This window comes from Littorina saxatilis, linkage group LG17 (genome assembly GCF_037325665.1).
Source record: "Littorina saxatilis isolate snail1 linkage group LG17, US_GU_Lsax_2.0, whole genome shotgun sequence".
In the NCBI taxonomy this organism is placed as follows: Eukaryota; Metazoa; Mollusca; class Gastropoda; order Littorinimorpha; family Littorinidae; genus Littorina; species Littorina saxatilis.
The window spans coordinates 50,901,477-50,928,592 of record NC_090261.1 but is presented as its reverse complement, the minus strand read 5'-3'; the positions used below and the strand labels follow the sequence as shown (position 1 = coordinate 50,928,592).

Here is a 27,116-nt window from a genome sequence, read left to right as displayed (position 1 = left end):
ATACACAGCACAGAACCTTAGAGACCACAACACAGTTTCAAACACCAGATTAAAAAAAAATTAAAAACGGCTTTAAAAGTAGCAGTTTCTGCAACTGCCTTATTTAAAAAGACTGACCAACACAACAGACAAGGATGCCTCTACTTGACTGTAAGCTACCTGTGACTTATGTTTTCATAGGATGCACTGGCTCAGGTATGGTAACGCTGGAGTTTATATCATTTTCAGAGAATCGTAAGGTGTCCTAAGTTTGTCATCATTGCAAGTGCATCCCAGAGAAGAGGTGACAATGCCAGCACAACATTCACCCATGGTAGGTGTGAAGCAAGATGCTAAATATTAGAGATACTGTCCACAAAGGATCAACAGTGATTCCATTCAAAATATTTCTCTGCTTTGTAACTGATACAAGTAGATTCAGATAAAAGATGATACAACACAAATTCTTCACAGAAACTGCCAAACCGAGACATGACTAACACGTATCCGAGGCACTTCTTTACCAATCAATAGTAAACCATTGCAGAAGCAAAAACAAAAAATGTATACAATCACAAAAACTGCAAGTTTTGCTATACAACACCACTATTGGTACCGCAGACAAAAAGAAAGAAAAAAAAGTTAAAATTGACAAAATTATTCAATTTTGTTTGGGTGCTCTTTTTTTTGGGGTCACCCTGTATTGTGTGTGATACGTGGAAAATGTGATACTATTTATTTGCATGTGTGATACAGGGACAACGTGATATCTGTAGGCCTAGGCCTATACTAGTGATTACTGTGTGTGATACATGAAATGTGATATGAATGCTGTTTTTACATGTTATACTCTTACTTTCTGCCTATGTCTCAATCCCAAGCGCAAGACAAATTCTTCTATGTGAAAATTGAAGCCAATAAAATTTGAGTTGAGTTGAGTTGAGTATTATTTAGCCTATGCAGGGAATTGGTCCCAGTGTTGACAAATGTGAAGAGCTTTGCAGGAAGACAGCGTAACAACCTGAAGTCTTCATGCACAAAATATACTAAACTATCATACACAGTACAGAACCGTAGAGACAACTTCAGTTTCAAAGACCAGATTCCACAAAAAAAGCAATTCTAACATTTTTAAAGTAGCAGTTTCTGCAGCTGCCTAGTCTGAAAAGACTGACCAACACAACAGAGAGGATGCCACTACTTGACCCGTAACTCACCCTAAGCTACCTATGATTTTACAGGAACGCACTTGCTCAGGAATGGTAACGCTGGAGTTCATATCATTTTCAGAGAATCGTAAGGTGTCCTAAGTTTGTCATCATTGCAAGTGCGCCCCATAGAAAAAAGAAGTGAAAGTTGTAGCAAACATGTGTGCATGCCGATGTGGCATGCAGTCACCTACTTTTGTTGTAATTACGTTTGCTCAAGCCATTGCACGATGTAAAAAGAAGTAAACCGTGTTTTTATTGTAGCACCTTGTTGTGACCCGTTTTGTGGAGCGTTAATATTTTTACGTGAGATTCACGTGCTCCTTGTTCAGTTGTTGTGACCTGGTTTTGGTCGGAGCGTCACAAACTGCGTCGTTTAGTTCTAGAACACCGTGAGATTCACGTGCTATTTTCCGTGTTTTGATTTTGAGGTGAGCCCTGCGAATCTGCGTTGCAAGTTTTAGAATACGTGTGACTCACGTGTTTTTAGCTTTGTGATGTCAGCTAGTTCCTTGATGTTCTTTCTGTTAAATATACCGTTTTAAGTTTTGGGCATGCACGGAGTGCGTGATCGGTTACTGATTGGTTGTAAAATAGTAGTTTCACCCGATTCTGTCTTAGGAATGTTGTTGGTTGGTCAATCCGGTGACCTTTGACTTTTGAATAACTATTCCATGTTAGGTTTTTGTTTCCATAAATACCGCTGCTTGACTCCTGTCTCGTCAGTCGATCTGAGGGTTTTAGGAAGCGTTTGGTTTTGATGTAAACGTATGAAGGTTATCAAGTGAACCAACGGAGTGTTTCTTATGTTTTAACGTCAACGTAATGTTCTTGGAGACAGTTGTTTCTCAAGTGTGAATCGTTTTGTGCCCTTCGTTTGTGAGGCAACACGTTTTTGGTACTGCTGGTCAACCCACACAGCGCATAAGGTAATTTTGTTGTTACTTGTTTGTGTTGTGTTTTGGTCGCCATTTTGTAATGACTTTGTGAGTTGTTTATGTATAACGTGAGTTGAAAGTCTGACTTGTTGTAGTGTTTCTTTATTGTGTGTTCAACTGTTCTAGTGTTGTGAACGTACAGCAATGTTTTGTAGACGCTAGAAAGTCGCTAATGTTTATAATGATAACTTGTGTTTTCTGTGGTTAACGAAGTTCGAAGTGAAACGTTTTCTCCGACTTTTTCAGCCTTACGTTAAAAGAATTTAGGTAAAAGAAGCTTGCGGTCTGTGGTGATCGTTTGTAAACGGGCTTATTTCTTGTAACGTTATTGAGGGAAAGTGGATGAGTAAATATCTTGTTTGTGACTTTGATTAACGCAGGAACATTGTCGTTAGGAGACTTTTTGGTTTGACACTGACAGTTTGCTTTGTATTCCTGGCCTGATGAGTCAACGTTTTGTATTTTTCTGAAACTAGCCATTTTGGTTTTAAACGTATGTATGCTAAGTTTCTTGAGTATTCTTAGTGCTTATGGTATTGTTGAACGTACGGAACGTAATTCTTTATTGTTGTTGAACGTACAGAACGTAACTCTTTATTGTTGTTGAAGGACTAACCAACGAGTGTTTGGTAATTGTAACTTTCTTGTCTGTTTGTCTTCTCCTGTCTTGTGATTGTTTACTTTTCTTGTTTTTACTTCTCGTGTCTTGTTAATGCATTTGATACTTTTGCCATGTCTAATAATTTGTTTTCTTTTCTCTTTTTCTTTCTGTTCATAAGTTTTTTACCGCATTACGTGGTACTGTAACTATATATCTATACATTACTGATCCCTAGTGTCAGATGTAAAATAATAAACCAGTACTTTTGCGCGTTATCGCTTGTAACCTGTGTTTGTCATTTCGTATGAACAATATGTAGTACCAGCCTCGCTCACGAAGGCGCGCACAGTAAAAAACTTTAGTTGCTGTCGCCCAGTAAAAAACTTAGTTGCTGTCGTCCAGTAAAAAACTTAGCTGCTGACGCCCAGTGAAAGAACTTTAGCTAAAGTAAACAAACTTAGCTGCTGACGCCCAGTAAAGAACTTTTGTTATTGACGCTCAATGAACGTAAACGTAGCTGTTGATAACCAGCAAAAGACTTTATTGTTACCTGTCACTGTGTTAGTGAACCATAGTTTGACATAGATCAACTTGTCGGTTAGAGATCTTCCTACTCCGTATCCGGCGCATTTTTTGTGACTTTTGTGTATTATCCCAAACGACCCTCAGATCGATTCATTTTACTTTATAACCAGATAAACCTTATGTATGTTTTTAGTGCTTTTGAATAAGCGAACATTGTAATGGAGAAGATTCCAGCAGATAAACCATTGGAAGCTTCAGGTTATGACATTAACGGCGATGAAGATGAACATTCTCAAAGGCCTAGGCGTGACATTAAGCCTACTGAAAAAGGTAGAGAGTACCAGATTGAGATCAAAACTAGAAACTTTGCAAGACAACGAACATTCTTGGAACGAGCAATCGGTGAGGTAGTAACAGAGCTTAACCAAGAAACTCCTAATCAAGAGTCGTTAACCAGTCAGAAACAAATTGTTTTGAGCATGTACAAGGATCTTGGTGACATAGAGAAAGGTCTTCGTAGTATTGGTAGCGGTGAAACCATTCAGGAAAGTTGGGATGATGTTCAGAGAACAGTTCAGAACATTATGTTTGACATTGATCGAGCTCTTGACAGACAAACGACTAGCGTGCAGGTGGCTAAGGAGCCTACTTCCAGGCATAGCAGTGTTACACCTAGCGTTGGGTCATCCACCCACAAGTCAGCTAGTGTTAAGTCTGCCATTCATAAAGTAGCTAGCGTTACGTCAGCCATCCACAAGTCAGCTAGCCACAAGTCAGGTATCAGGAGATCAGGTAGCCAAGTAGCTTCTCGCGCCGAGTCTCTCCGCTCTAAAAGTGTTAGCTCTGAAGACACTAAATTGGCTCTTAAACTAGAGGCTGCTTCCCTGGCCATAAAAGTGGAAGGTGACGCAATAAAGGAAGCTCAGTTTAGTGAACTGGATCTCTTACAACAACAATATGCTGAGAGAACAGCAGCTAGGCAGACTGAGGAAGCTGAGAGAACTGCAGCTAGGCAGACTGAGGAAGCTGAGAGAACTGCAGCTAGGCAGACTGAGGAAGCTAAGAGAACAGCAGCTAGGCAGGCCGAAGAAGCAGCTAGGCAGGCTAAGGAAGCTGAAAGAACAGCAGCTAGGCAGGCCGAAGACACAGCTAGGCAGGCTAAGGAAGCTGAGAGAATAGCAGCTAGACAGGCCGAAGACGCAGCTGAAGCAGCTCTTGAAGATATTAAACAGAAAAAGGCTTTGAGACAAATTCAGTCCACCGAATTGAAAATTAGCTTAAGAGAACAACAAGCTATGTTACAAGTATTGGAACAAGGTGAATCCGTTCAGCAGGATCTCCCTGATCTACCGTCAGTTGATTTGTTGAACACTAGGTTCCACCCTCGTCCTTTCGTTCCCTTGTACAGTCTTGTAGCCCCTCCTCTAAACAATGAGCAAACAGCGATAGGAATAGGGACAGGTGCTGCCGTCATTGCTGACCAAGGGACACACCAGCCAGCCTTGGACGCCACGTCTGTTCCTGTCTGCCAAGCCGCCAGCACCCATGACATCTCGACTGTCAACGTCAACGCTGCTGTCACCAACTTCGTCGCAGGAACCACAACGACTGAGCCACGACAGCACGCGTTACCTGTCGTGGACCTCGTCGTTGGAGTCAGCGCCTCTACAAGCGCCGCTACTACCAACAACGCCACCTACGAGGCGTACGGACCTCAACGTAGAGAGGATGTCAACGCCCCCCATCACGTCGGAACGAGCGCTCCTTTCGTCCATCAGGAGCCCTTCACCAACGCCCCCCATCACGTCGGAACGAGCGCTCCTTTCGTCCGTCAGGAGCCCTTCACACCCAACTACACGACGGCTGCAACTACATCCTCCATGCGGCCTACAGCGCTGCTGACCACACTGCAGCACCCTCTCGGTGCGTACGCTGGTCAGCCGCCTCTGCACAACGTTGGACACTCAACGACAAGCGTCACAGGCTCTCGCCCGCCTGATCTCGACCACACAGGTTGGTCCTATCACCTACCAGAGACAAGGGAAGGTGATGAGACGCAAGAACGACACACCTACTTCCCAGAAGAACGTCACCAACGCATGGACCACAGACGTTTTCAAGTTACCCCACCCTGTTTCCCCTATGATACCCACCTACATCCCAAACCAGAGCCTTTCGTGCCCACATTCCTGGACCCACATCAGACCACCCCCAAAGTTATTTGGGGAAACGAAAACGCAAGGCCCCCTGCGTACATGAACTTTGACAAGGAATGTCATGCAGATCGTCCATTTGCCACCTACCCCCCGTCTGCGTACTACCAACGTCCACTTGCTACTCCTGCCAAGCAGGACACTCCTATGGACTCTCTCGCCAAAACCCTATCAGACGCTCTGATGATCAACCGTTTGCCGATGCAGGAGCCGTGCATTTTTGTTGGTGACCCTCTCCAATATCCAATTTGGAGGTCGTCGTTTTCGTTCCTCATCGAGAGACAAAACATAACCAGCAGTGAGAAGTTATTGTATCTGCAACGGTACATCGGAGGTCAAGCAAAGGAGGCCGTGACCGGCTTCTTTCTGCTAAGAGAAGGTGATGCCTACGAGAGAGCCATGGAAGTGCTGGAAAATCGGTTCGGCAACTCATACGTCGTTTCGCAAGCTTTCCGGACCAAGCTGGACGAATGGACCCCAATCAAAAGCAAAGATCCCAAGGGACTCAGAAGTCTGGCCGATTTCTTGCAGCAATGTTCCGTTGCTGCCCAGGAAGTTGGTGGACTGAGCATCCTGGATGATGCCCAGTACTTACGGAAGATCGTCGGAAAGCTCCCAGACTGGATGAGTCACAGATGGTCTAGAACAGTTGCTCGAACTAAGGTTGAAAAGAAGAGGTATCCTCTGTTCAATGAACTCGTGTCGTTCATTACCCTCGAAGCAGACATTTCTAACGACCCTGTTTTCGGCTTGACAAGTGCATCGGGGACACCAAGAAAGTTCACAACGAACCTGTCAACCCTGACAGAGGATGTCACCGCATGTCTGCACTGTCAACTTCCGGACCATGACGCTGGGACATGTAAGGAACTCATAGAGAAGCCTCTGGTTGAGATACGAGATTTTCTGTTCAAGAACCGTATCTGCTACGGATGTCTCAGAAGTAAGGATCACCAGAGCCGTCAATGTATGCAGAAACAGACGTGCAAGAAGTGCAAGAAGGCTCATCCCACTTGTCTTCATGATGACAATTTCAAGTATCAGAACAGTATGAGTGAAAACAAAGGGGCGAGTGAACACAAGAACAATTACCGTACCTCTGCTGCTGACGTTCAAGAGCCACTGTCATCGTCGACCCCTACGGTGTCTGCTCTTAAGGCCAGCGAGGAAAACAGCATCGGTTTCACGTCTATGATCGTTCCCGTTCTCGTTTCCAGTGACTCTAACCCCAACGTAGAAGTGCTGACGTACGCACTACTGGACACTATGTCCAACGCCACTTTTGTAGTGCAGTCAGTGGCTGAAGAAGTTAAAGCCAAATCGCAGCCGACTACACTCAGGGTCTCCACACTGACTGAGGACAATGCTATGGTCTCCGGCAGGAAGTACTCTGGATTGCGTGTCCGCTCTCCTACCTCCAGTGAGTTTGTCAGGCTCCCTTCTGCCATCTCACGACCTTATCTGTCCGTTGACCCCACGCAAATCCCCACCTCAGAGACTGTCAAAGCTTACCCACATCTCCAACACCTGTCTCCTAAACTGCCCCCCTTGTACCCTGACTGCGAAGCAGGCCTCCTTATTGGCTACGACTGCGCTGAAGCCCTCATGCCCCTAAACGTTGTCCAAGGACTGCCATTTGCAGTAGAGACTAAGTTAGGTTGGAGCATCGTCGGCAAGGCACCGCATTCCGTCGCCTTTGATGGCATAGGCTCGTCCATGCACGTAGTCGTCAAGCCAGGATCAAGAAAAGAAGAAAGTGTAGCTCACGTCTACAAGGTACAGGTGGACGAAGTCTCGTGTACTGACCCATTACATGTTATGGAAAGAGACTTTGCAAGTGACTCAGGATCCATGTCCCAGGACGATGTAAAGTTTGCGAAGATCGTGAAGGAAAACGTGAAGATCAACGAAGCTGGTCACTACGAGATGCCCTTACCATTTCGACCAGAGAAACCGTCCCTCCCCGACAACAGAGGTGCCGCAATCAAGCATCTGAAGGGCCTGAAACGCCAGAAAAAACAAGGGTACCGTGATGACTGCGTCAAGTTCATGACATTGATCTTGTACGGACTGATCGTGACGTGTTTTGCCTCTAGGGCAATCCACATTGAAACCCTGGATGACATGTCAAGTGATTCCTTCATCAACGCCCTACGCATTGTTGTCTTGCATGACCAGAACTTGTGCAGATCAGAGTGGTGCATGGCTCGTGTAGTCGAAGTGATGCCGGGATCTGATGGACTGGTCAGACGAGTGAAAGTACATGTTGGAACAAAGGCTCTAGACAATCACGGCCGTCCCACTGGTGATAGTCGCATATTAGAGCGACCTATTCACAAAATGACCGTGTTAGTTGATCGTGAAAATCACGAAGACAAAGCTGTGTAAGCGAACTGAAAGAACATTGAACTTTGGAGTGTTTTTCCAATTTGACAGTTGTAGATTGTTGCGGTTTGTTTTTATACCAGATGATGTAACGGACATTTATGTTTTAAGTGGTGCGTTTTCTTTATGCCGTCGAGTAAATGACCAGTGGCATTTAGTTGAAACGAGATGTGTTGAAACATTGAAAATGATTGAACCGTAATAGTGCTGTGTAAATGTTTTGCAACACAATGATTTTGAGTTGTAAATTGGAAATGTCTAAATCTGCGTTATTCTTCTTTTGATATAAGGAATATGTTTGTACAAAGGTTTTTGAAGTAAATTATATTAATATAATTTCCGGTGGGAGTGTGCATGCCGATGTGGCATGCAGTCACCTACTTTTGTTGTAATTACGTTTGCTCAAGTCATTGCACGATGTAAAAAGAAGTAAACCGTGTTTTTATTGTGGCACCTTGTTGTGACCCGTTTTGTGGAGCGTTAATATTTTTACGTGAAATTCACGTGCTCCTTGTTCAGTTGTTGTGACCTGGTTTTGGTCGGAGCGTCACAAACTGCGTCGTTTAGTTCTAGAACACCGTGAGATTCACGTGCTATTTTCCGTGTTTTGATTTTGAGGTGAGCCCTGCGAATCTGCGTTGCAAGTTTTAGAATACGTGTGACTCACGTGTTTTTAGCTTTGTGATGTCAGCTAGTTCCTTGATGTTCTTTCTGTTAAATATACCGTTTTAAGTTTTGGGCATGCACGGAGTGCGTGATCGGTTACTGATTGGTTGTAAAATAGTAGTTTCACCCGATTCTGTCTTAGGAATGTTGTTGGTTGGTCAATCCGGTGACCTTTGACTTTTGAATAACTATTCCATGTTAGGTTTTTGTTTCCATAAATACCGCTGCTTGACTCCTGTCTCGTCAGTCGATCTGAGGGTTTTAGGAAGCGTTTGGTTTTGATGTAAACGTATGAAGGTTATCAAGTGAACCAACGGAGTGTTTCTTATGTTTTAACGTCAACGTAATGTTCTTGGAGACAGTTGTTTCTCAAGTGTGAATCGTTTTGTGCCCTTCGTTTGTGAGGCAACACGTTTTTGGTACTGCTGGTCAACCCACACAGCGCATAAGGTAATTTTGTTGTTACTTGTTTGTGTTGTGTTTTGGTCGCCATTTTGTAATGACTTTGTGAGTTGTTTATGTATAACGTGAGTTGAAAGTCTGACTTGTTGTAGTGTTTCTTTATTGTGTGTTCAACTGTTCTAGTGTTGTGAACGTACAGCAATGTTTTGTAGACGCTAGAAAGTCGCTAATGTTTATAATGATAACTTGTGTTTTCTGTGGTTAACGAAGTTCGAAGTGAAACGTTTTCTCCGACTTTTTCAGCCTTACGTTAAAAGAATTTAGGTAAAAGAAGCTTGCGGTCTGTGGTGATCGTTTGTAAACGGGCTTATTTCTTGTAACGTTATTGAGGGAAAGTGGATGAGTAAATATCTTGTTTGTGACTTTGATTAACGCAGGAACGTTGTCGTTAGACTTTTTTGGTATGACAGTTTGCTTTGTATTCCTGGCCTGATGAGTCAACGTTTTGTATTTTTCTGAAACTAGCCATTTTGGTTTTAAACGTATGTATGCTAAGTTTCTTGAGTATTCTTAGTGCTTATGGTATTGTTGAACGTACGGAACGTAATTCTTTATTGTTGTTGAACGTACAGAACGTAACTCTTTATTGTTGTTGAAGGACTAACCAACGAGTGTTTGGTAATTGTAACTTTCTTGTCTGTTTGTCTTCTCCTGTCTTGTGATTGTTTACTTTTCTTGTTTTTACTTCTCGTGTCTTGTTAATGCATTTGATACTTTTGCCATGTCTAATAATTTGTTTTCTTTTCTCTTTTTCTTTCTGTTCATAAGTTTTTTACCGCATTACGTGGTACTGTAACTATATATCTATACATTACTGATCCCTAGTGTCAGATGAAAAATAATAAACCAGTACTTTTGCGCGTTATCGCTTGTAACCTGTGTTTGTCATTTCGTATGAACAATATGTAGTACCAGCCTCGCTCACGAAGGCGCGCACACATGAATACCATTTGAACAGCACCAAGTTTGCTGATCAAGCTCTTTTCTTCGAAATATAGTTAATCTACCAATTACCAACATTAACATGCAAGAGTCGACAGAAAGAAAGACTTTGAAGTTTGCATCAGTTTGAAAACTTGATGACTTCAGTAACCTTCTGCTACAACTGTGCACACAGTATTACTAAATCATGTCACCAAACAATGCAGTTTCACAGGTATGCTGAAAACCATTCAAACTATAATGCTGCCACCAATAACCTTTCTGAATTAGTATAGACAGCCCTGCAGACCTGTTTACCCCCAATGCTTCACAAGAGTAACCGTCAAGTAAAAAATAGTAATCTGATGACCAAAACAGTAACCAATTGGTTACGAACGCCAACATTAGCAACACAAATCTAATTTGAAGCACATTTTAAAATCGTAGTATGGACTCAATTGGAGTATTTTATCCCCCAAATCCTAAAAAATAGTAATAAATTACTCCAAAATAGTAAGGGTCAACAGGCCTGTCCCTGTGTTTTCCTAACTGCAATAAAAATCCAGCAACACTGTGACAGTCCGAAACTTTGCTTAGCACAGCGGTCATGACCCAGCAGCCCTACGACAATCAAAAACTTTGCTCAAACCATGCCACCATTCATTTTCCCTCGAGTACCTGAACCAACCATGTATCACTCGATCATACCTTGTAGTACTTGAGTACAGCCAGCTTGACCTTCTTCTTCTTATGCTTGGACTTCTTGGGGGTGGTGTAGTTCTTCTTCTTGCGTTTCTTGGCACCACCACGCAGACGCAACACCAGGTGGAGTGTTGACTCCTTCTGGATGTTGTAGTCACTCAGAGTGCGCCCATCCTCAAGCTGTTTGCCCGCGAAGATCAGACGCTGCTGGTCAGGAGGGATTCCTGTAATGAAGCAGAGAATATTTTCTCTGAACATTAACTTGCTCAAATGCATGCACTCTTCCAGGCTCGATAACACTTTTTCTAAGAAGGTGACAAAACATTTGTGAGTGTATGCACATTAATTTTGCTAAAAATGTACACATCCCTCAAGGCTTGCCGAGACGTTTTTTTTAACAAGAAGAGCAAACTCTCGATCGAGTCACTTTCGCAGTTCTGAATATTATATGAGGCATCAGATGGACAGGAAGAAATTGCTATTCACAACACAATGAGTCACGTTCACATAAAATTTGAGCCCGGTCACTTTTATAGTTTCCGAGAAAAGCCCAACGTTAAGTTGTGTGTTGCCGAACAGAAAAGGCTAGTTATCTCCCTTGTTTTTCTGATAACGTTCGTAAAAGGCTACAGATGTAAATACTTTGATGTAAAGAATAATCCTACAAAGTTTCAATCACATCCGATGAACTTTGTCAAAGATATAAAATGTCTAATTTTTCCTTTGACGCTGACCTGTGACCTTGAAAAAGGTCAAAGGTCAACGAAACCATCGTTAAAGTGTAGAGGTCATTGGAGGTCACGACTAAACAAAATATGAGCCCGATCGCTTTGATAGTTTCCGAGAAAAGTCCAACGTTAAGGTGGTGTCTACGGACGGCCGGCCGGACAGACTAACACTGACCGATTACAGTCACTTTTTCTCAAGTGACTCAAAAATTCAAGCTGTTCAAAATTCGGGCACAGTTTAGTCCTTTTAAGACCCCACCCCCTGTGGAGCCCTCCTTGTACAACTAAAGCCATGCTTTTCATGTCAATACAGTTGCTCAGGTATGGTAACGCTTAGGTTTGTTATCATTTCCACCCAAGGCGAATCGTAAGGTGTCCTAAGTTTGTCATCATTGCAACTGTGTCTTTGAGATAGATCAGCAATAAGCACAGCAGCCATAAAAAGGCTGAAAGTGATACGGGACAAAAGTAAGGACCACAAAAAGAACATACAGCGCATACTGTGGCTGTGAACACATGACAATAAATTCAGCACCACACATACAAATTGTCACTAACTGGCTGCTGAGGGTACAGTAATGAGTGAGTTTGAATCACGTACACCCATAATGAATCATAAGTATGTCATATGTGCAGTTTCTTATTGGTTTCGAGGCAAGTCTTGAGTGTGTCCACCCATATCCCCCCCCCCCCCCCCCCCCCCCCCCAGGAATTTAAAAAAACTGACAAAAACAAAATCATACAATCCCCACCTTCTTTGTCTTGGATCTTTGCCTTGACATTCTCGATAGTATCACTGGGCTCGACCTGCAAAGAATAACAGAATACAGTTGGGTTTGCATCAAAGTATTCTCTCAAACACACGACAAAAGCAGCTTGACGACATGCTAGGTATGTTTTGGTTTTAAAATTATCAAGGATTTGTGATTTTAGTTATTGTCGTCATAACTGATGTCTGATACATATTATGATATATAATTCTTACTGATACTTCTATACTGTTTATTTTACGCATATGTACAATTGATGGTTAAACACGTTTTGTTAAGGAGGAACATGCTTGTGCGTGTGTGCTGTTGTGGGTTTGGTGTGGGGAATGTATGCGGGTGTGCGTGAGCCTGTGTGTGACTGAGATTGCAAGCAATGTTTGGAAGGGCGTGTATGGATTGATTGATTGTACTCTGGCCAAAACATGTCCCTAGTGTACTGCACATGGTTGAAATAAAGTCTTATGTCTTATCCATATGAATTGCAAAAGCAGTTGCTCAGGTATGGTAACGCTTAGGTTTGTTATCATTTCCACCCAAGGCGAATCGTAAGGTGTCCTAAGTTTGTCATCATTGCAACTGTGTCTTTGAGATAGATCAGCGATGAGCTCAGCAGCTGAACATTCTGACATTTAGTTTGGATCAAAATATTCTCTCAAACACAAGACAAAATCAGCTTGATACAAAAGCCAGCATAGCTGAAAGTGAAACAAGTCGCGTAAGGCGAAATTACTACATTTAGTCAAGCTGTGGAACTCACAGAATGAAACTGAACGTAGTCCGCCGCTAGTGCAAAAGGCAGTGAAAGTGACGAGCCTGTTTGGCGCGGTAGCGATTGCGCTGTGCTTCATAGCACGCTTTACTGTACCTCTCTTCGTTTTAACTTTCTGAGCGTGTTTTTAATCCAAACATATCATATCTATATGTTTTTGGAATCAGGAACCGACAAGGAATAAGATGAAATAGTTTTTAAAACGATTTCGGAAATTTAATTTTGATCATTATTTTTATATTTTTAATATTCAGAGCTTGTTTTTAATCCAAATATAACATATGTATATGGTTTTGGAATCAGAAAATGACGAAGAATAAGATGAAATTGTTTTTGGATCGTTTAATAAAAAAATAATTTTAATTACAAGTTTCCGATTTTTAATGATCAAACTCACTCATTAGTTTTTAAGCCACCAAGCTGAAATGCACTACCAAACCCCGGCCTTCGTCGAAGATTGCTTTGCCAAAATTTCAATCAATTTAATTGAAAAATAAGGGTGTGACAGTGCCGCCTCAACTTTTACAAAAAGCCGGATATGACGTCATCAAAGGTATTTATCGAAAAAATGAAAAAAACGTTCGGGGATATCATACCCAGGAACTCTCATGTCAAATTTCATAAAGATCAGCCCAGTAGTTTAGTCTGAATCGCTCTACACACACACACATCACGACCCTCGTCTCGATTCCCCCCTCTATGTTAAAACATTTAGTCAAAACTTGACTAAATGTAAAAAGGGGAAAATTTTAAAAAGAAGAAAATACACAACAACAAGAAGAGCAAACGCTCGATCGAGTCACTTTCGCAGTTCTGAATATTATATGAGGCATCAGATGGACAGGAAGAAATTGCTATTCACAACACAATGAGTCACGTTCACATAAAATTTGAGCCCGGTCACTTTTATAGTTTCCGAGAAAAGCCCAACGTTAAGTTGTGTGTTGCCGAACAGAAAAGGCTAGTTATCTCCCTTGTTTTTCTGATAACGTTCGTAAAAGGCTACAGATGTAAATACTTTGATGTAAAGAATAATCCTACAAAGTTTCAATCACATCCGATGAACTTTGTCAAAGATATAAAATGTCTAATTTTTCCTTTGACGCTGACCTGTGACCTTGAAAAAGGTCAAAGGTCAACGAAACCATCGTTAAAGTGTAGAGGTCATTGGAGGTCACGACTAAACAAAATATGAGCCCGATCGCTTTGATAGTTTCCGAGAAAAGTCCAACGTTAAGGTGGTGTCTACGGACGGCCGGCCGGATGGCCGGCCGGCCGGACAGACTAACACTGACCGATTACATAGTCACTTTTTCTCAAGTGACTCAAAAATGAAAGCAAGCATTTGCCATACCTCAAGTGTGATGGTCTTGCCCGTGAGGGTCTTCACGAAGATCTGCATCTTGGCACCTGAACACAGGGAAAAAAATTGATCCAGGAAATTAATTTAAATCGAAAATTTTTATCTAAATTTTGATTTGATTAATATACTTACCCGAATCACATGATTTGCATTGACCCACTTCGATGCTTAGGTTATGATAAAAGCTACCCCGTCTAGGTATAAGGGGAGCAACCCCAACTAAAAAAGTGACTGCACCAGCATGACTGACACCCTGGGTTACGTCCCATGCAGCCTACTACGTCATCAATGGTGCTGGTCACGTGATACCCCTTCAATCGACTAATAGAACATTAAAATATCGAGCGGGGCAGGAGGGAGGGAATTACTCATGTGATTCGGGTAAGTATATTAATCAAATCAAAATTTAGATAAAAATTTTCGATTATAATTACATATTCTTACTCCGAATCACATGATTTGCAGATAACTCCAACCAGGAGGTGGGTAAGATCAAAAAAGGTTCAAACTCACCATCAATTTCTGGAAATGCACTGGCCCGCTGCCACCAAGGCAGGCAGGGACCTTGATCCATCGTTACAGAGCGAAGCAATGTCTCTCAGATAAAAGCTGATGAATACATCGTCTGATCGCCAATAGGCTGTATTCAAGACTTCGCTCATTCAGTGGGACCGCAAGACGGCCAAGGAAGAGGCCCAAGGCAGCAATGTCTCCCTATTAAACTGATAAAGACAAAAGCCGAGCACCAGTAAGCTGTGTGCAGGACATCATCCAACCTCCCAGACCGTAAAACGGCCGAGGAGGAGGCCCAGGCCCTGGAAAAAGAGCTCGGGCTGAGCCTAGGGGAAAGATAGCCGATAGCTACGCCAAGGCGGAGGGAAAGAGAATCCCTCGCCAAAAAACAGGCCCACTGCCAAACATCAGGGAAAGAGCCGGTGAGAAAGAAAACATCTAGCTCACTCTAAAACCCTTGTCAGGAACTGGCCCACTGCCAAATGACAGAACGAGGACCGAGAACCATCCTAAAAGACAGTCGCAATGCCGCTCAGGCAAAAAAAAGAAGCGAAAGACAGCATCAGAGAGCCCGTAAGCTGTGCTCAGCACTTCTTCCCATCTCCTGAACCATAAAAAACAGCCCAGAAAGGGGCTCAAAGTCTTGAATAACCCGAGCCGAGTAGAGGGACAGACAAGCTGCCCCCCCCCCCCTTACTATTGGAAGGAAAAGCCAAAAACCCTGGAAACGACCAAGCGTAAGGTTGACCGATCATAAATGAAAAGCACCAACCTTCCCCAGGACCGTAAGACAATCATGCCAAAGAAAAAGCCTTGGCATGGAGAGAGGCCCGAAAGGCCGGAGAGATGACGGTCAGCTCCAGAGAGGAGTGACCTGTTTCCTAGAAAGAGAGAGAGAGACGTCTGAGTACAAAAAACCAGAGTCAAACTCCAAGAAACAACTCAGAAGAGACGGTCACCAGAAGTCCACTACCAGTCCATGCAGAAGCACAGAGGGAGGAAAACAGAGGAAGAAGCGGCCTACGAAAAGCGTAAGCCGCCAGCAGAGCGGAGAACGCGGTGACCAAAACCTGATGTGACCGGTGACTCTAACCGAAATGACTAAGGTCAGAGTGATCACAAAGCAGTCTGCTTGTAGGTAAATGAAAGAAAATCAAAAACCCAAAACAGAAACGAGACTGGAAAGGAAAACAGAAAACTGTGAAGCTAACCAGCCTTAAGACTCCCTGAACGAGAGTCCTCAAGAAGAAGGGCCCGAAGCAAAAATCGCGGCCGACCGAGCCCAGAAAATTCCTGAGTCTGGCTGAAAAACCAAACACGTCTGATACCTCAGAACCGAGAATCAGACACGGAACACAACAGGCAAGAGTCCGAAATAGATGCAAGTGGTAGAAGGGTGACCTTAACAGGCAACCCACCCCACCGGAAGTCGACCCGACTCGCCTCATGGCAGGATGAGGGAGAAGAGGAAGACACAAATTCTAGAGACACGGAGACCGTAGTCGCCCATGCCAGGCAGGAGACTATTACACGAGCTAAGGCTGAGAGCCGGAACGCCCGTAGACCTGCCATCAAAGATGCTGGGCTGAAAGCCCGCACCAAGAAACCAGGAAATTAACTAGACCTCCACCGAAAGGGGAGGGTTAGCCAATAAAGCTGAGAAAAGTGATAGGCCACAAGAATGACCCCTCACCATGCATTGCTAAAACCAATGCAAACTCAGTAAAATCTGAATGTAACTTCCGAGGCCAACTCAAGTAAACCTTAAGTTTGGACGAAACACCAGAACCAGTCCGATCGCTAGAGAAAGACAGAGTCTAAAACGGCGAAAGACCCACAAGGACCGAGTCCAAAAGAGCAAACAACAACCACCACCACCAACGGATGAAATGGCTGTTGCACCAGCCGAGGCTAAAAAACCCGGATGCCCTAATGCCGGCTGTTGTTCCCAAAAAGCACAGACTAAGACGTCTGTGAAAGGAAGAACCTCTCCGGATAAACCTGAGCTGAGGACTTAGCCTGAAAAAGCTGAGTCTGCTTAGGTAGAGCCCGTTTTGCTGCTTCAAAGCTTGAAGAGCAAAAGAAGAGACCTGAAGGTCCCTACAAATCTTTATCTCCTTGGAGGCCAGGAGGCCAGGGAGGCCTTGGATGCCAGGAGACCTTAGAGGCCAGGAGGCCTTAGAGGCCATGGAGGCCAGGAGGCCTTGGAGACCAGGAGGCCTTGGAAGCCAGGAGACCTTAGAGGCCAGGAGGCCTTAGAGGCCAGGAGGCCTTGGAGGCCAGGAGGCCTAGGAGGCCTTGGAGGCCAGGAGACCTTGGAGGCCAGGAGGCCTTGGAGGCCAGGAGACCTTGGAGGCCAGAAGGCCTTAGAGGCCTGGGAGGCCAGGAGGCCTTGGAGACCAGGAGGCCTTGGAGACCAGGAGGCCTTGGAGGCCAGGAGACCTTGGAGGCCAGGAGGCCTTAGAGGCCTGGGAGGCCAGGAGACCTTGGAGGCCAGGAGGCCTTAGAGGCCAGGAGGCCTTGGAGGCCAGGAGGCCTTGGAGACCAGGAGGCCTTGGGGGCCAGGAGGCCTTAGAGGCCAGGAGGCTTCAGAGACCAGGAGGCCAGGAGGACTTGAAGGCCAGGAGGCCTTAGAGGCCAGGAGGCCGAAGAGAGACCCATCCACCAAGGGTGAAGAACTAAGGGTGTCTCTCATTGATTCCCCACAAACTAGGAATGGGCGAGGAACAAGTCCCGTCTGTACATGACCGTATGGGCATTGTGCAGAGAGGAGGGCCTTCTCCGCTCTAAAATCGCCCTAGCAAAGGTGGAGAAAGCATCCCCTGCGTCCTGCTCTTTACTGAGTGTAAAGGGCGCCAAGGACTCCGTAAAGGAGTGTCTCCGAAATGGAAGCAAGTTCCAAAAGCTGTCTGCCCACTTCCTCAGAGGGGAAGAGAGTCTGCTCAGAGAGCAGGGGACTCGAAACGTTCCCCAAAGAAGAAGTTCCGGCGTGACCGGCAAAGGTGCACGCAGAGGGGCAAAAGACGACAGCAAACTCCGGGACATCCTGGGCAAAGGCAACTTCCTCTGAGCCGCTAATGTCCCGAAGCTGGGAAGGCCGGAGCCTGAAGCCCCTTTCCTGCAAGTCAACGGCCAAACTTCACCCCTGACTAAGAGGAGGATGAGAGGCGTCGAAGACCAAAGGCACAGGAAGTGAGGAGAACGGCAGAACCCACTACCGAAGTGTGTGGTAGCTGCTAATCCGCCTGAGGCAGGGAGCCTGCAAGCCCAAAGGGCACTGCTGACGAAAAAACCAGACTCAAACCAGATGGGACCATAGCAGGTCCACTATCCAGTGAGCCCCCACCTCCGGCCGGAGCCAGAAGCGCAGAGGTCGCGTACGATCGCCGACATAAGGCAAGGTTCAAACCGAACGTGACCGTAGTCTGTGCACTAACCAGTGAACCTACGCTTCCAGCCGGAACCAGAAGCAAAGCTGTCGCGGACGACAGCTGAAGTAGGGCAAGCTCGAACCAGAAGTGACAGCAGCCTGTGCACTAACCGGTGAGCTCACCTTCCGACCGCAGCCAGAAGCGCAGAGGTCGCGTACGACCGCCGCCGTAAGGCAAGGTTCAAACTGGACGTGCCAGTAGCCTGTGCACTAACCAGTGAACCGATACTTCCAGCCGGAACTGGAAGCACAGCCGTCGCGTACGACTGCTGCCGTAGGGCAAGGCTCGAAACCGGACGTGACAGCAGTCTGTACACTAACCAGTGAACCTACGCTTCCGGCCGTAACCGGAAGCGGCGCTGTCGCGGACGACTGCTGAAGTAGGTAAAGGCTCGAACCAGAAGTGACAGCAGCCTGAGCACTAACCAGTGAACCTACACTTCCGGCCGGAACCGGAAGCCCAGCTGACGCTGACGACTGCTGACGTAGGGTAAGGCCCAAACCGGACGTGACAGCAGCCTGTGCACTACCGGTGAACCTACACTTCCGGCCGGAACCGGAAGCGCAGCTGCCGCGGACGACTGCTGACGTAAGGCAAGGCTCAAACCGGACGTGAACGTAGTCCGAACACTAGCCAGTGAGCCCTTTACTTCCGGCCTGAGCCGGAAGCAGCTGTCGCGGACGACTGCTGACGTAAGGCGGGGTTCGGACCGGACGTGAACACCATCTGCTCACTAGACGGTGAACCCCTACTTCCTGCAACAGCAGGAAGCCCAGCTGTCAGAACCGACTGCTGGAGTACGGAGAGGTTCAGACCTGACGTGAACACCGTCTGCTCACTAGCAGGAGAACATCCGATTCCGGAAACCGGAAGTGCAGCTGCCGTAAACGGCTGCTGCAGACACCAACCTTGTTGTGGCCGGATCCCCGGAGGGACATGCACTGTTGCGCTACCGCAAGCGGAAGGCAACAAATGCCGGCCAGGAAGAGGAGAAGAAGATCCCCAAGGGACCGTCCAGAAACATCACGGTGGACAGCAGCCTGGTCCGGAGAAGACCCAGAGTCTGAAGGAGAGAACGTCGCCTAACCCCCAGGCGGGGGGCAGAGCTGGCGACGAAGTCCGCCGCGGCAAACCTCGCGAACGAGGGAATCTATTTCTGGAAATAAGCAAAAGATAAGTGCAGACCCCAGAGCCCTAGACTCTGGAGCCGAAACAGACGTAAAACGACAGCCTTAGAGGCCAAAACGGACGGCTGAGAGCCAGACGGCCAAACGTCCGTAACAGAAAAAACGGCACAGAACAACGTAAAAAATTGCCTAAAATTGTGCCAACATGAACAACAAAGGAGTTCATCAAAAGAAGAGGCTGCTGAGGGATAGAGCTTAGCAGGGCCCAAGCCCTACCCTCGGCCTTAGCTCCCTCTAATTCTCATTAACGGCCATGTAAGCACCGAGAGAAAAATAAACAAACAACTGAAACTAGCAAAGTCCGAACGGACGCCAACCTTTCAGAAGCCAGCAATTGTTCAGTCATACTGCCGGAGACTAAGGATTAAATCCTAAAGAATTTATTTTATAATGGCTGCGCTCAGCATGGAACACTTAACATGCATACACAATTCGACTCCATTTGAAGATCGCACGGCCGAGATATGATCGATTAAAAGTTCGATACAGAGAGATCATGGCATCACTCGCCTGCCATTCTGCAGCAGGAAGAGGAGGGGATGAGGGGGTTCCTGGATAGAGGGTAAGGGAGGCTGGCTATCAGTAATCTGATCGCCGTGACCGCGCGCTCGCCGGATGCTCTCACCATAACTCTGGTCTGACAGCACAACCTGTCTTTGATACCATCTTGCTGGAATCTTCACAGTTTGATTATTTGAAGCAGTTTTTCACTTCAGTCTTTGTGATACACCAGAGCTGCATGGACGTTTATTTGTGGTCATCTACAACTTTAAAACAATGAAGGTTAGTTTTGGTTTGACTATTCCATAAAATACTTTAACTGAAGGTTTTACTGTCTGTACTGCCGCCTGAAAAACTCTCTTTTAGCAAGGATTTGTATGGCTGAACATTCCAGTCAAAATTCCTATTTTCATGTGTTTTAGTTGTTTTCCTCTAGAATCAACTGATTACATAAGTAACATGCAGGACGCACTATATATTATTGTGGTATTTAATGGTGGTGCTGTTATCAATGTTGAACATTACAAATTTGTGTTCATGAAAACTATTTTACTTGCAGCACTTCAAAGGCTACCACAATGGATGATCCATTAAAAACCTGTCCAATATGCAACGAACCATGTGACGTTGAGTTTAATACCCTGGGAAAGAAAGGATGTGCAAGTATGTTCTCTCTCTTGATTTGTTTAAATTCTTATGATAAATTTGAGTTTCTTAGTGTTCTGTATACTATAACGTTTGTTTGTTTGTTTGTTTGTTTTATGTCCTTTTTTATTTTGTTTGTTTTTGTTCTTTTGTTGTTTTTTCCCTTTGGTGTTCTTTTACATGTTGTGCTGTATTTGTAGTTTGTTGTATTACTGGGTGTCATCCAGTGAGACTTATCAAAGCAAGTGTGTGGGGTCATAGCCGGTTAACAAATTGCGTGCTTCTGTTGAAATGTCTATAAAAAAGAGTTTGTAGTGAGCAATGTTATTTGTTTGTTGATACAGGAATCAAGGATTCGAGCCAGAGAAGACAGAACAGAACCGTTCAGCCTACAGTTGGTCAAAGGGTGCATATCGAGTGTCGAAGGGATTACACCAACGACAATAATATCGAGAAAGACTTAAGACAGCAAAACAGAGATACCGATAAGACTGAGCTTGGAGAGCGAAGCACACGATCTAAGCAACACAGATTTGACTTTGCAAGTTGCTGCTTTTTCTGTGGGACTCGGGTAAATCTTTCCAAAACACGTGGACCTGATGAGGCATACAGAGTCAGAACATTATCTTTACAAACTGAAATTTTGAAAAAATGTGACGAAAGAAATGATGAGTGGGCAGATATCGTCAAGGGAAAGCTTGAATTTGCAAGAGACCTGCATGCAGCAGATGCTGTGTACCATATAACTTGTAACTGTAACTTCAGAGCGCTTGGTCTGTCAATTCCCAAACGTTATAATGACAAGCCAGGTGCATACGCACTGACAAACGCTCCAAGCCGAAGTGTGGGTAGACCACCGGACACTGAAAAACTTGAAGTTTTTGAGAAAACAGCAGAATATCTCATTAACCACGATGACGAACAGATCACCATCGGAGAGCTTGTGCAGAAAATGCAAGAGTTCAGTGGAGGGGTTGGTTACACCACCAAATGGATGAAGGAAAAGCTCTGGGAGAGATTTGATGAAAAAATCATCATAGCGAACATTCTGGGCAAGTCTAATGTTGTAACATTCCGCACAACAGCTAAATCCATTCTTCATGATTTTTACAATTCTCCGAAGACTAATGACGACGAAAGTGAAAAACTGAAGCTGGTGAAAGCTGCTGCAGCACTTCTTCTTCTTCTTCTGCGTTCGATGTTGGTGGCCGTGCTAGGTCCTCAGACCAGTGGCTGCCAGGAAGTCCGCAGTCTTGCGCAGTTCGTCGGCAGGACCCCAGAGTTTGGCTCCAACACTGGTCTCTTGCAGCACTGATAAAGAATGAAATAAAAGCTGCTTCTGCAACGACAAACAAGGAATATCCAACATCAGAGGATATTTCTTCAGGGGCGTACAACCTGGACTTTGTTCCCCAGTCCCTTCAGCTTTTCCTGCGTTTGATTTTCAGCGAAAAAGATGCTGACAATAAAATTGCATCTGTGGGACAAGCAATTGTCCAGGCAGCTCGACCTAGGGTTGTCATCGCCCCACTTCAAATTGGACTTGGAGTCCAAATGCACCACCATTTTGGCTCCCGATATCTGATCGATGTGTTGAATGCGATGGGCTTCTCGTCTTCCTACACAGAGGTGCAGAGATTTGAGGCAAATGCAGCTGTGTCCCAAAGTACAGATATTCCAGGATGTGCCAAGAATGTGATTCTACAATACGTGGCTGACAATGTGGATCACAATTCCTGTACCTTGGATGGATACAATTCGTTCCATGGTATGGGAATGATTGCTACCACAACTCCTGGAACACGACGAACAACGCCTATTCCTAGGTTGGATGTCACCTCCAAAGATTCAAAAGAAAAGAGAACAATTGACATCGTGTATTTCCAGTCAAAGGCAGTTCACTTTGGGAACACTACATACAGGGAACTAGAAAACCTGCGAGCTGTTGACCCATCTATACACCTTGATGTCTTGTGGAAGGTGGTGTGGCCGCTGAAGCCTGCAAGACCTTCATGGTCTGGAACGATGCAGGCTGTCCACAACGACCGTCACCCTGGTAAGTCGAGCGTTTTCTTCTTGCCAATGATCGACATGAACCCTGGTGATCTGACTTGCATTCACTCTACACTGCTGTTCACGGCGAAGGAAGCAAAGAGACATGGCTCGACTCCAGTGCTCACTTTCGACCAGCCCCTATTTTGGAAAGCCCATGAGATCGTCGCCAACAAACCTGATGATGCTGACTTGGCCTCAATTGTTCTAAGGCTTGAAGATTTTCACATGGAAATGAGCTTTTTGGGCTGCATTGGACGTTTGATGGAGGGCAGCGGTCTGCAGGAGGTGCTAGAACTGACATATGCACCAACAGCTGTCAACTACATGCTTCAAGGCAAGGCAGTGTCCGAGCAGTTAGAGGCCACTTTCTGGTTGACTCGGCTCTGAACGCACTCCTGACCTCACAAACGTTCAAAATCTCTCTGCCACTCCCAGACCTGGATGTGACACTAAGTGACGTCTCCATTGAGGAAATGGATAGCACAGATGTACCAGAAGATGTGCAAATTGCTGGGACAGTGGATGATATCGCGCCATCAGCAAATGAAGATGCTCCTGTCTCATGTGAGGAGCCTGATGGGGACCTTGCCCGTGCAGCCAACATGTGGGACTTGTTGATGAGTGGAGCTATCCCGCTAGGAGAAGTTTGCGTTGATGAGACAATCGCATCGATTCAGCTAAAACTAGAACGCCAAAAGCAAACCCTCAAGTGCCACCCCACAGCTGCACTGTGGATTCAGTACATGGACGTGGACATGGTTGACATTCTGCGCAAGTTCCTCAAAGCTGAACGCACAGGAAACTGGGACCTGCATCTGTCCACTGTCCATGAAATGATGCCTTTCATGGCAGCAGCAGGGCACAACCTCTACACCAAATCCCTCCACCTGTATCTCCAGGACATGCTGCAGCTGAAAGAAACTCACAAGGATGTCTACCAGAGCTTCCAAGCCGGTCACCATGTACGCAGGACGGATCGATGTTGGGCAGGCCTTTCTACAGACAGATGATTAAGAGAACAACTAGCATTGCTCTTTGGAGAATGTACAAATATGTATTGGAGACTTTCTTTATTTCTATGACAGTGACCGGTGTGAGATGTTTTTCAAATGTACAAATGTGTATTGGAGCCTTTCTTTATTTCTATGACAGTGACTGATGTTGTGAGATGTTTTTCAAGGGACATAATTATTATCATTCCTGTTGTTTCCTGATTTTTTTCTGATTACGGAATGTGTTCACAGATATTTGTATTCAGTGAATGCATTCATTGAGTGTTTTATGACTGCTTTGATGCTCAATTCTGCAGTCTGCCGTCGACCAATGCATGACTAACGCTGTGAATACATTATTGGTCAATAATGTTTATGAATGTTGTGCAATGTTTGTGTAATGATGTTGGAGTTATGTGCTTTGAATTTAAAATGTTGTCGATTATTTGATTATGTGATGCTTTATCTAATCAATTGCCTTGTTTACGTTTGTTGTTTCATTGCTTGTGTTTGAATGGTTTGCTTTTGTATACCCTGCTCCCTTGTCACGCGGTAGACTATCCAGCGACTTCCTGACATCATTCATCTTGTTTTCTTAGTTTACACTGCAAACGTTGTGGCCTTTTTACATGTTGCTTGAGTGCGCTTACATTCTCCTGTACAGGAATACTTATGTTTTTGTAGAACAAAACCTTCACAAAGATGATGTTTGGTTTAAAATGAGTACAGTATTCTACTTTTAGTTGAAAACAATAAATATGACCTTGCCGTGTACCAATTACTTTGGAATTTCCCCTGTGTGTGTGTGTGTGTGTGTGTGTGTGTGTGTGTGTGTGTGTGTGTGTGTGTGTGTGTGTGTGTGTGTGTGTGTGTTTAGTGCGTGTATAAAAAAAATATTCGTTATGCTACTGAAAATGATTACACAGCCTTCACTTCACGCATAAACAACAAATTTGACCTTATGACCCAATGACCTTGACCTTTTGATTTTTAATATCTTAGACATTTTTTTATATTGTAATCATAAACTGTGACTTGCATGTTATATTTGATGTTCGTGGTGTCAAAACAGTTCAGACAATGTAAAAAACGTAGAATCGCTTTGTGACAAAATAGACACTGACAAACACATTTGATAACTTTTTTAAAAATAATTATATTTTTCTCGATTTTTGACCAGACATACTACAAACATAGCAGAACATGAATCTGAAAACAGAAATTCTTTAGCAATAAATCCTTGGTTATGGTGCCATTTTCCGTAGACTGACTAGGCAACAAAGAGGGCAGCTAAAACCAGTTTAGGAGCTACCAAAGGCAGCTAAACAACTAGCTATACGAAGAGTTAAGCGTCCGAGTACGGACGAAAAATCAACATAACAACAACATGCCAGCTAAAAATGGCGACCAAAGAGGAAGCCACACGTCTGAAAATAATAAAGTCCGTACAGACACAAACATTTCAGAAGCAAGCACGCAAATAGATAAGCACATACGTAACAGCTACCGACGGCAGCTACAAAGCAAGCTACAACAGCGTTAATAGCCGAACACGGCTAAAACAACAGAAGCCAGACAACGTGCTAATGCAAATGGCGACCATGAGGAAGCCAAACAACTGCTGAGAACTTCAGAGTCCAACAGACATGCGAAATTCACAGCAGAAGCAATAAAATATACAAGAAACTATGAACGATCTCACCAGCTGCAAGCCAGCAAGAAGTAGACGGGGGCCGAGGCCGGAGGGTGCCGTAGACACAAAACCAGCCAGAGCAAAAGCGTACACAACCGTCACCCTTGAGTGATAGTAGTCGATTGAAGGGGTATCACGTGACCAGCACCATTGATGACGTAGTAGGCTTCATGGGACGTAACCCAGGGTGTCAGTCATGCTGGTGCAGTCACTTTTTTAGTTGGGGTTGCTCCCCTTATACCTAGACGGGGTAGCTTTTATCATAACCTAAGCATCGAAGTGGGTCAATGCAAATCATGTGATTCGGAGTAAGAATATGTAATTATAATAAAAACATGTACCATTAAAGTCTTCAATATATAGGACAATTCCTAAGTGTCAAAGCTATCGGACATTTCACTGCCCTGGGGTCAGATCAAGTGAATCAGATTTAAAGAAAATATGCATAAAAGACTGAAGACATAGGTGTGGGAACTGCTCATCGTTGATGCTCTTTTCCAAGCACACTTGGACCTATCTTTTCTTGTCTGAATCGCTGATGGATGCATCTTTGCCCTTCAAGCGCTGGTTCAAGTAGGTAATCAAAGGAGGTGGATGGATAATACATGACAAAAAAGTCGCTTCATTTATTTAACGCTACCAATCGTCTGGTTCCCCAGAGTACTGTCATCTTTAGTTTATGGCTGACGCGCACCATGAAAATAACGGCCCACTTGACTTGGTATCTTCTGTGAGAAAGGAGGTCAGACTGCAGGCTGCCAGCACGCATGCGCTCAAAGCAGTGGTGAGGCCGTTTACTGTGGCAATGTTACATTGATGTTGTTTTAGAAAAAAAGTCACTTCAAGGAGACGGACTGTAATCGTTTAAAAACGTACAGGTAAAACAGTTACTTCCAGTGTTTCACTGGAGTGAATGTTACTGTTAGCTCTGATTGAAGTTAACCGTCTTGGCTTCTCTTGTGGAATTTTCTTTTGGACAGGTGCAACTGACCGACCGGTGTTCTTGACCTAAGATTGTATCATGTTCAGGATGTGACCTTTTCTTGTTACCGAAGGTTATGACTAGGGCCTATGTGAATTGTGATCCAAATATGGTCCAACAGCTTTTGAGGGCGAGACATTTTTAGATGCGATTTTCCCTGAAGTTGAAGGATTTCTTTTTGTTTGTCAAAATACACTAAAAAGTAGGTATAAAGTCCAGCTGACGGGCATCGCATGTATACTTACTATCTAACTTATTACTTAGTCAAACCTGTGATCAAGACTACCCAAGGGCCTAAGTAAAAGTAGTCCCTTCTGGTGTTGGTCATTTTGTAAAGGTGAATCATATGAAAAGAACGGCCAAAAGAACCAAGTCGTGGTTTCTTTTGGGTGGACGTAATGTGCAGGTGGTCGTTATAAAAGGTGGTCGTCAGGGCAGGTGCCACTGTACAATCAGTAATAGTACTAGCAATAGGCCTACCCAAAAATGAAGGTTCTGGGGCTTGGACATTTAGCAAAACTCGTCAATTTATGTTAAAACGTATTATTCAGTGGTACCGTTCAGGCCTAATATGACACTTCTCTGCCTGCACGCGAGGTACTGCAAAACTGGCAGAAAAGAATGGCAGCCATGGCTGCCGCATGGCTGCCGGAACACGTTCCCTCGTGGTCGACTTTATTATAGGAAAATCAACGGCGATAAGCGCATCACCCATTGTACAACACCATTGCAACGACAAATATCGATATAAGGGAAAGAAAGAATGTACATATCTGGTCAAACTCTCTCGTTGCACCTTGCTAAAATGGAAACATTTTCGACTCAAGACTGTCGTGAACTTACCACAGGATGATGGCGCATGGAAAGGGCGCGCATGCGTACAAGAA

At 44.7% G+C, this 27,116-nt stretch overlaps 1 protein-coding gene across 1 annotated transcript in view; it reads right to left on the bottom strand.

Annotated features, from left to right (window-relative positions):
* LOC138953797 (ubiquitin-ribosomal protein eS31 fusion protein) overlaps positions 1-27,115 on the bottom strand; it is a 29,477-nt gene extending 2,362 nt beyond the window's left edge. The window contains exons 1-4 of the mRNA XM_070325706.1: positions 27,073-27,115; positions 14,222-14,277; positions 12,081-12,135; positions 10,607-10,824 (exon numbers count right to left, since the gene is read on the bottom strand). Coding sequence (XP_070181807.1) covers positions 10,607-10,824; positions 12,081-12,135; positions 14,222-14,269 — 321 coding nt within the window. The 5' untranslated portion in view covers positions 14,270-14,277; positions 27,073-27,115. The remainder of the gene's footprint in view (positions 1-10,606; positions 10,825-12,080; positions 12,136-14,221; positions 14,278-27,072) is intronic.
* Between the last annotated feature and the right edge of the window lies 1 nt (position 27,116).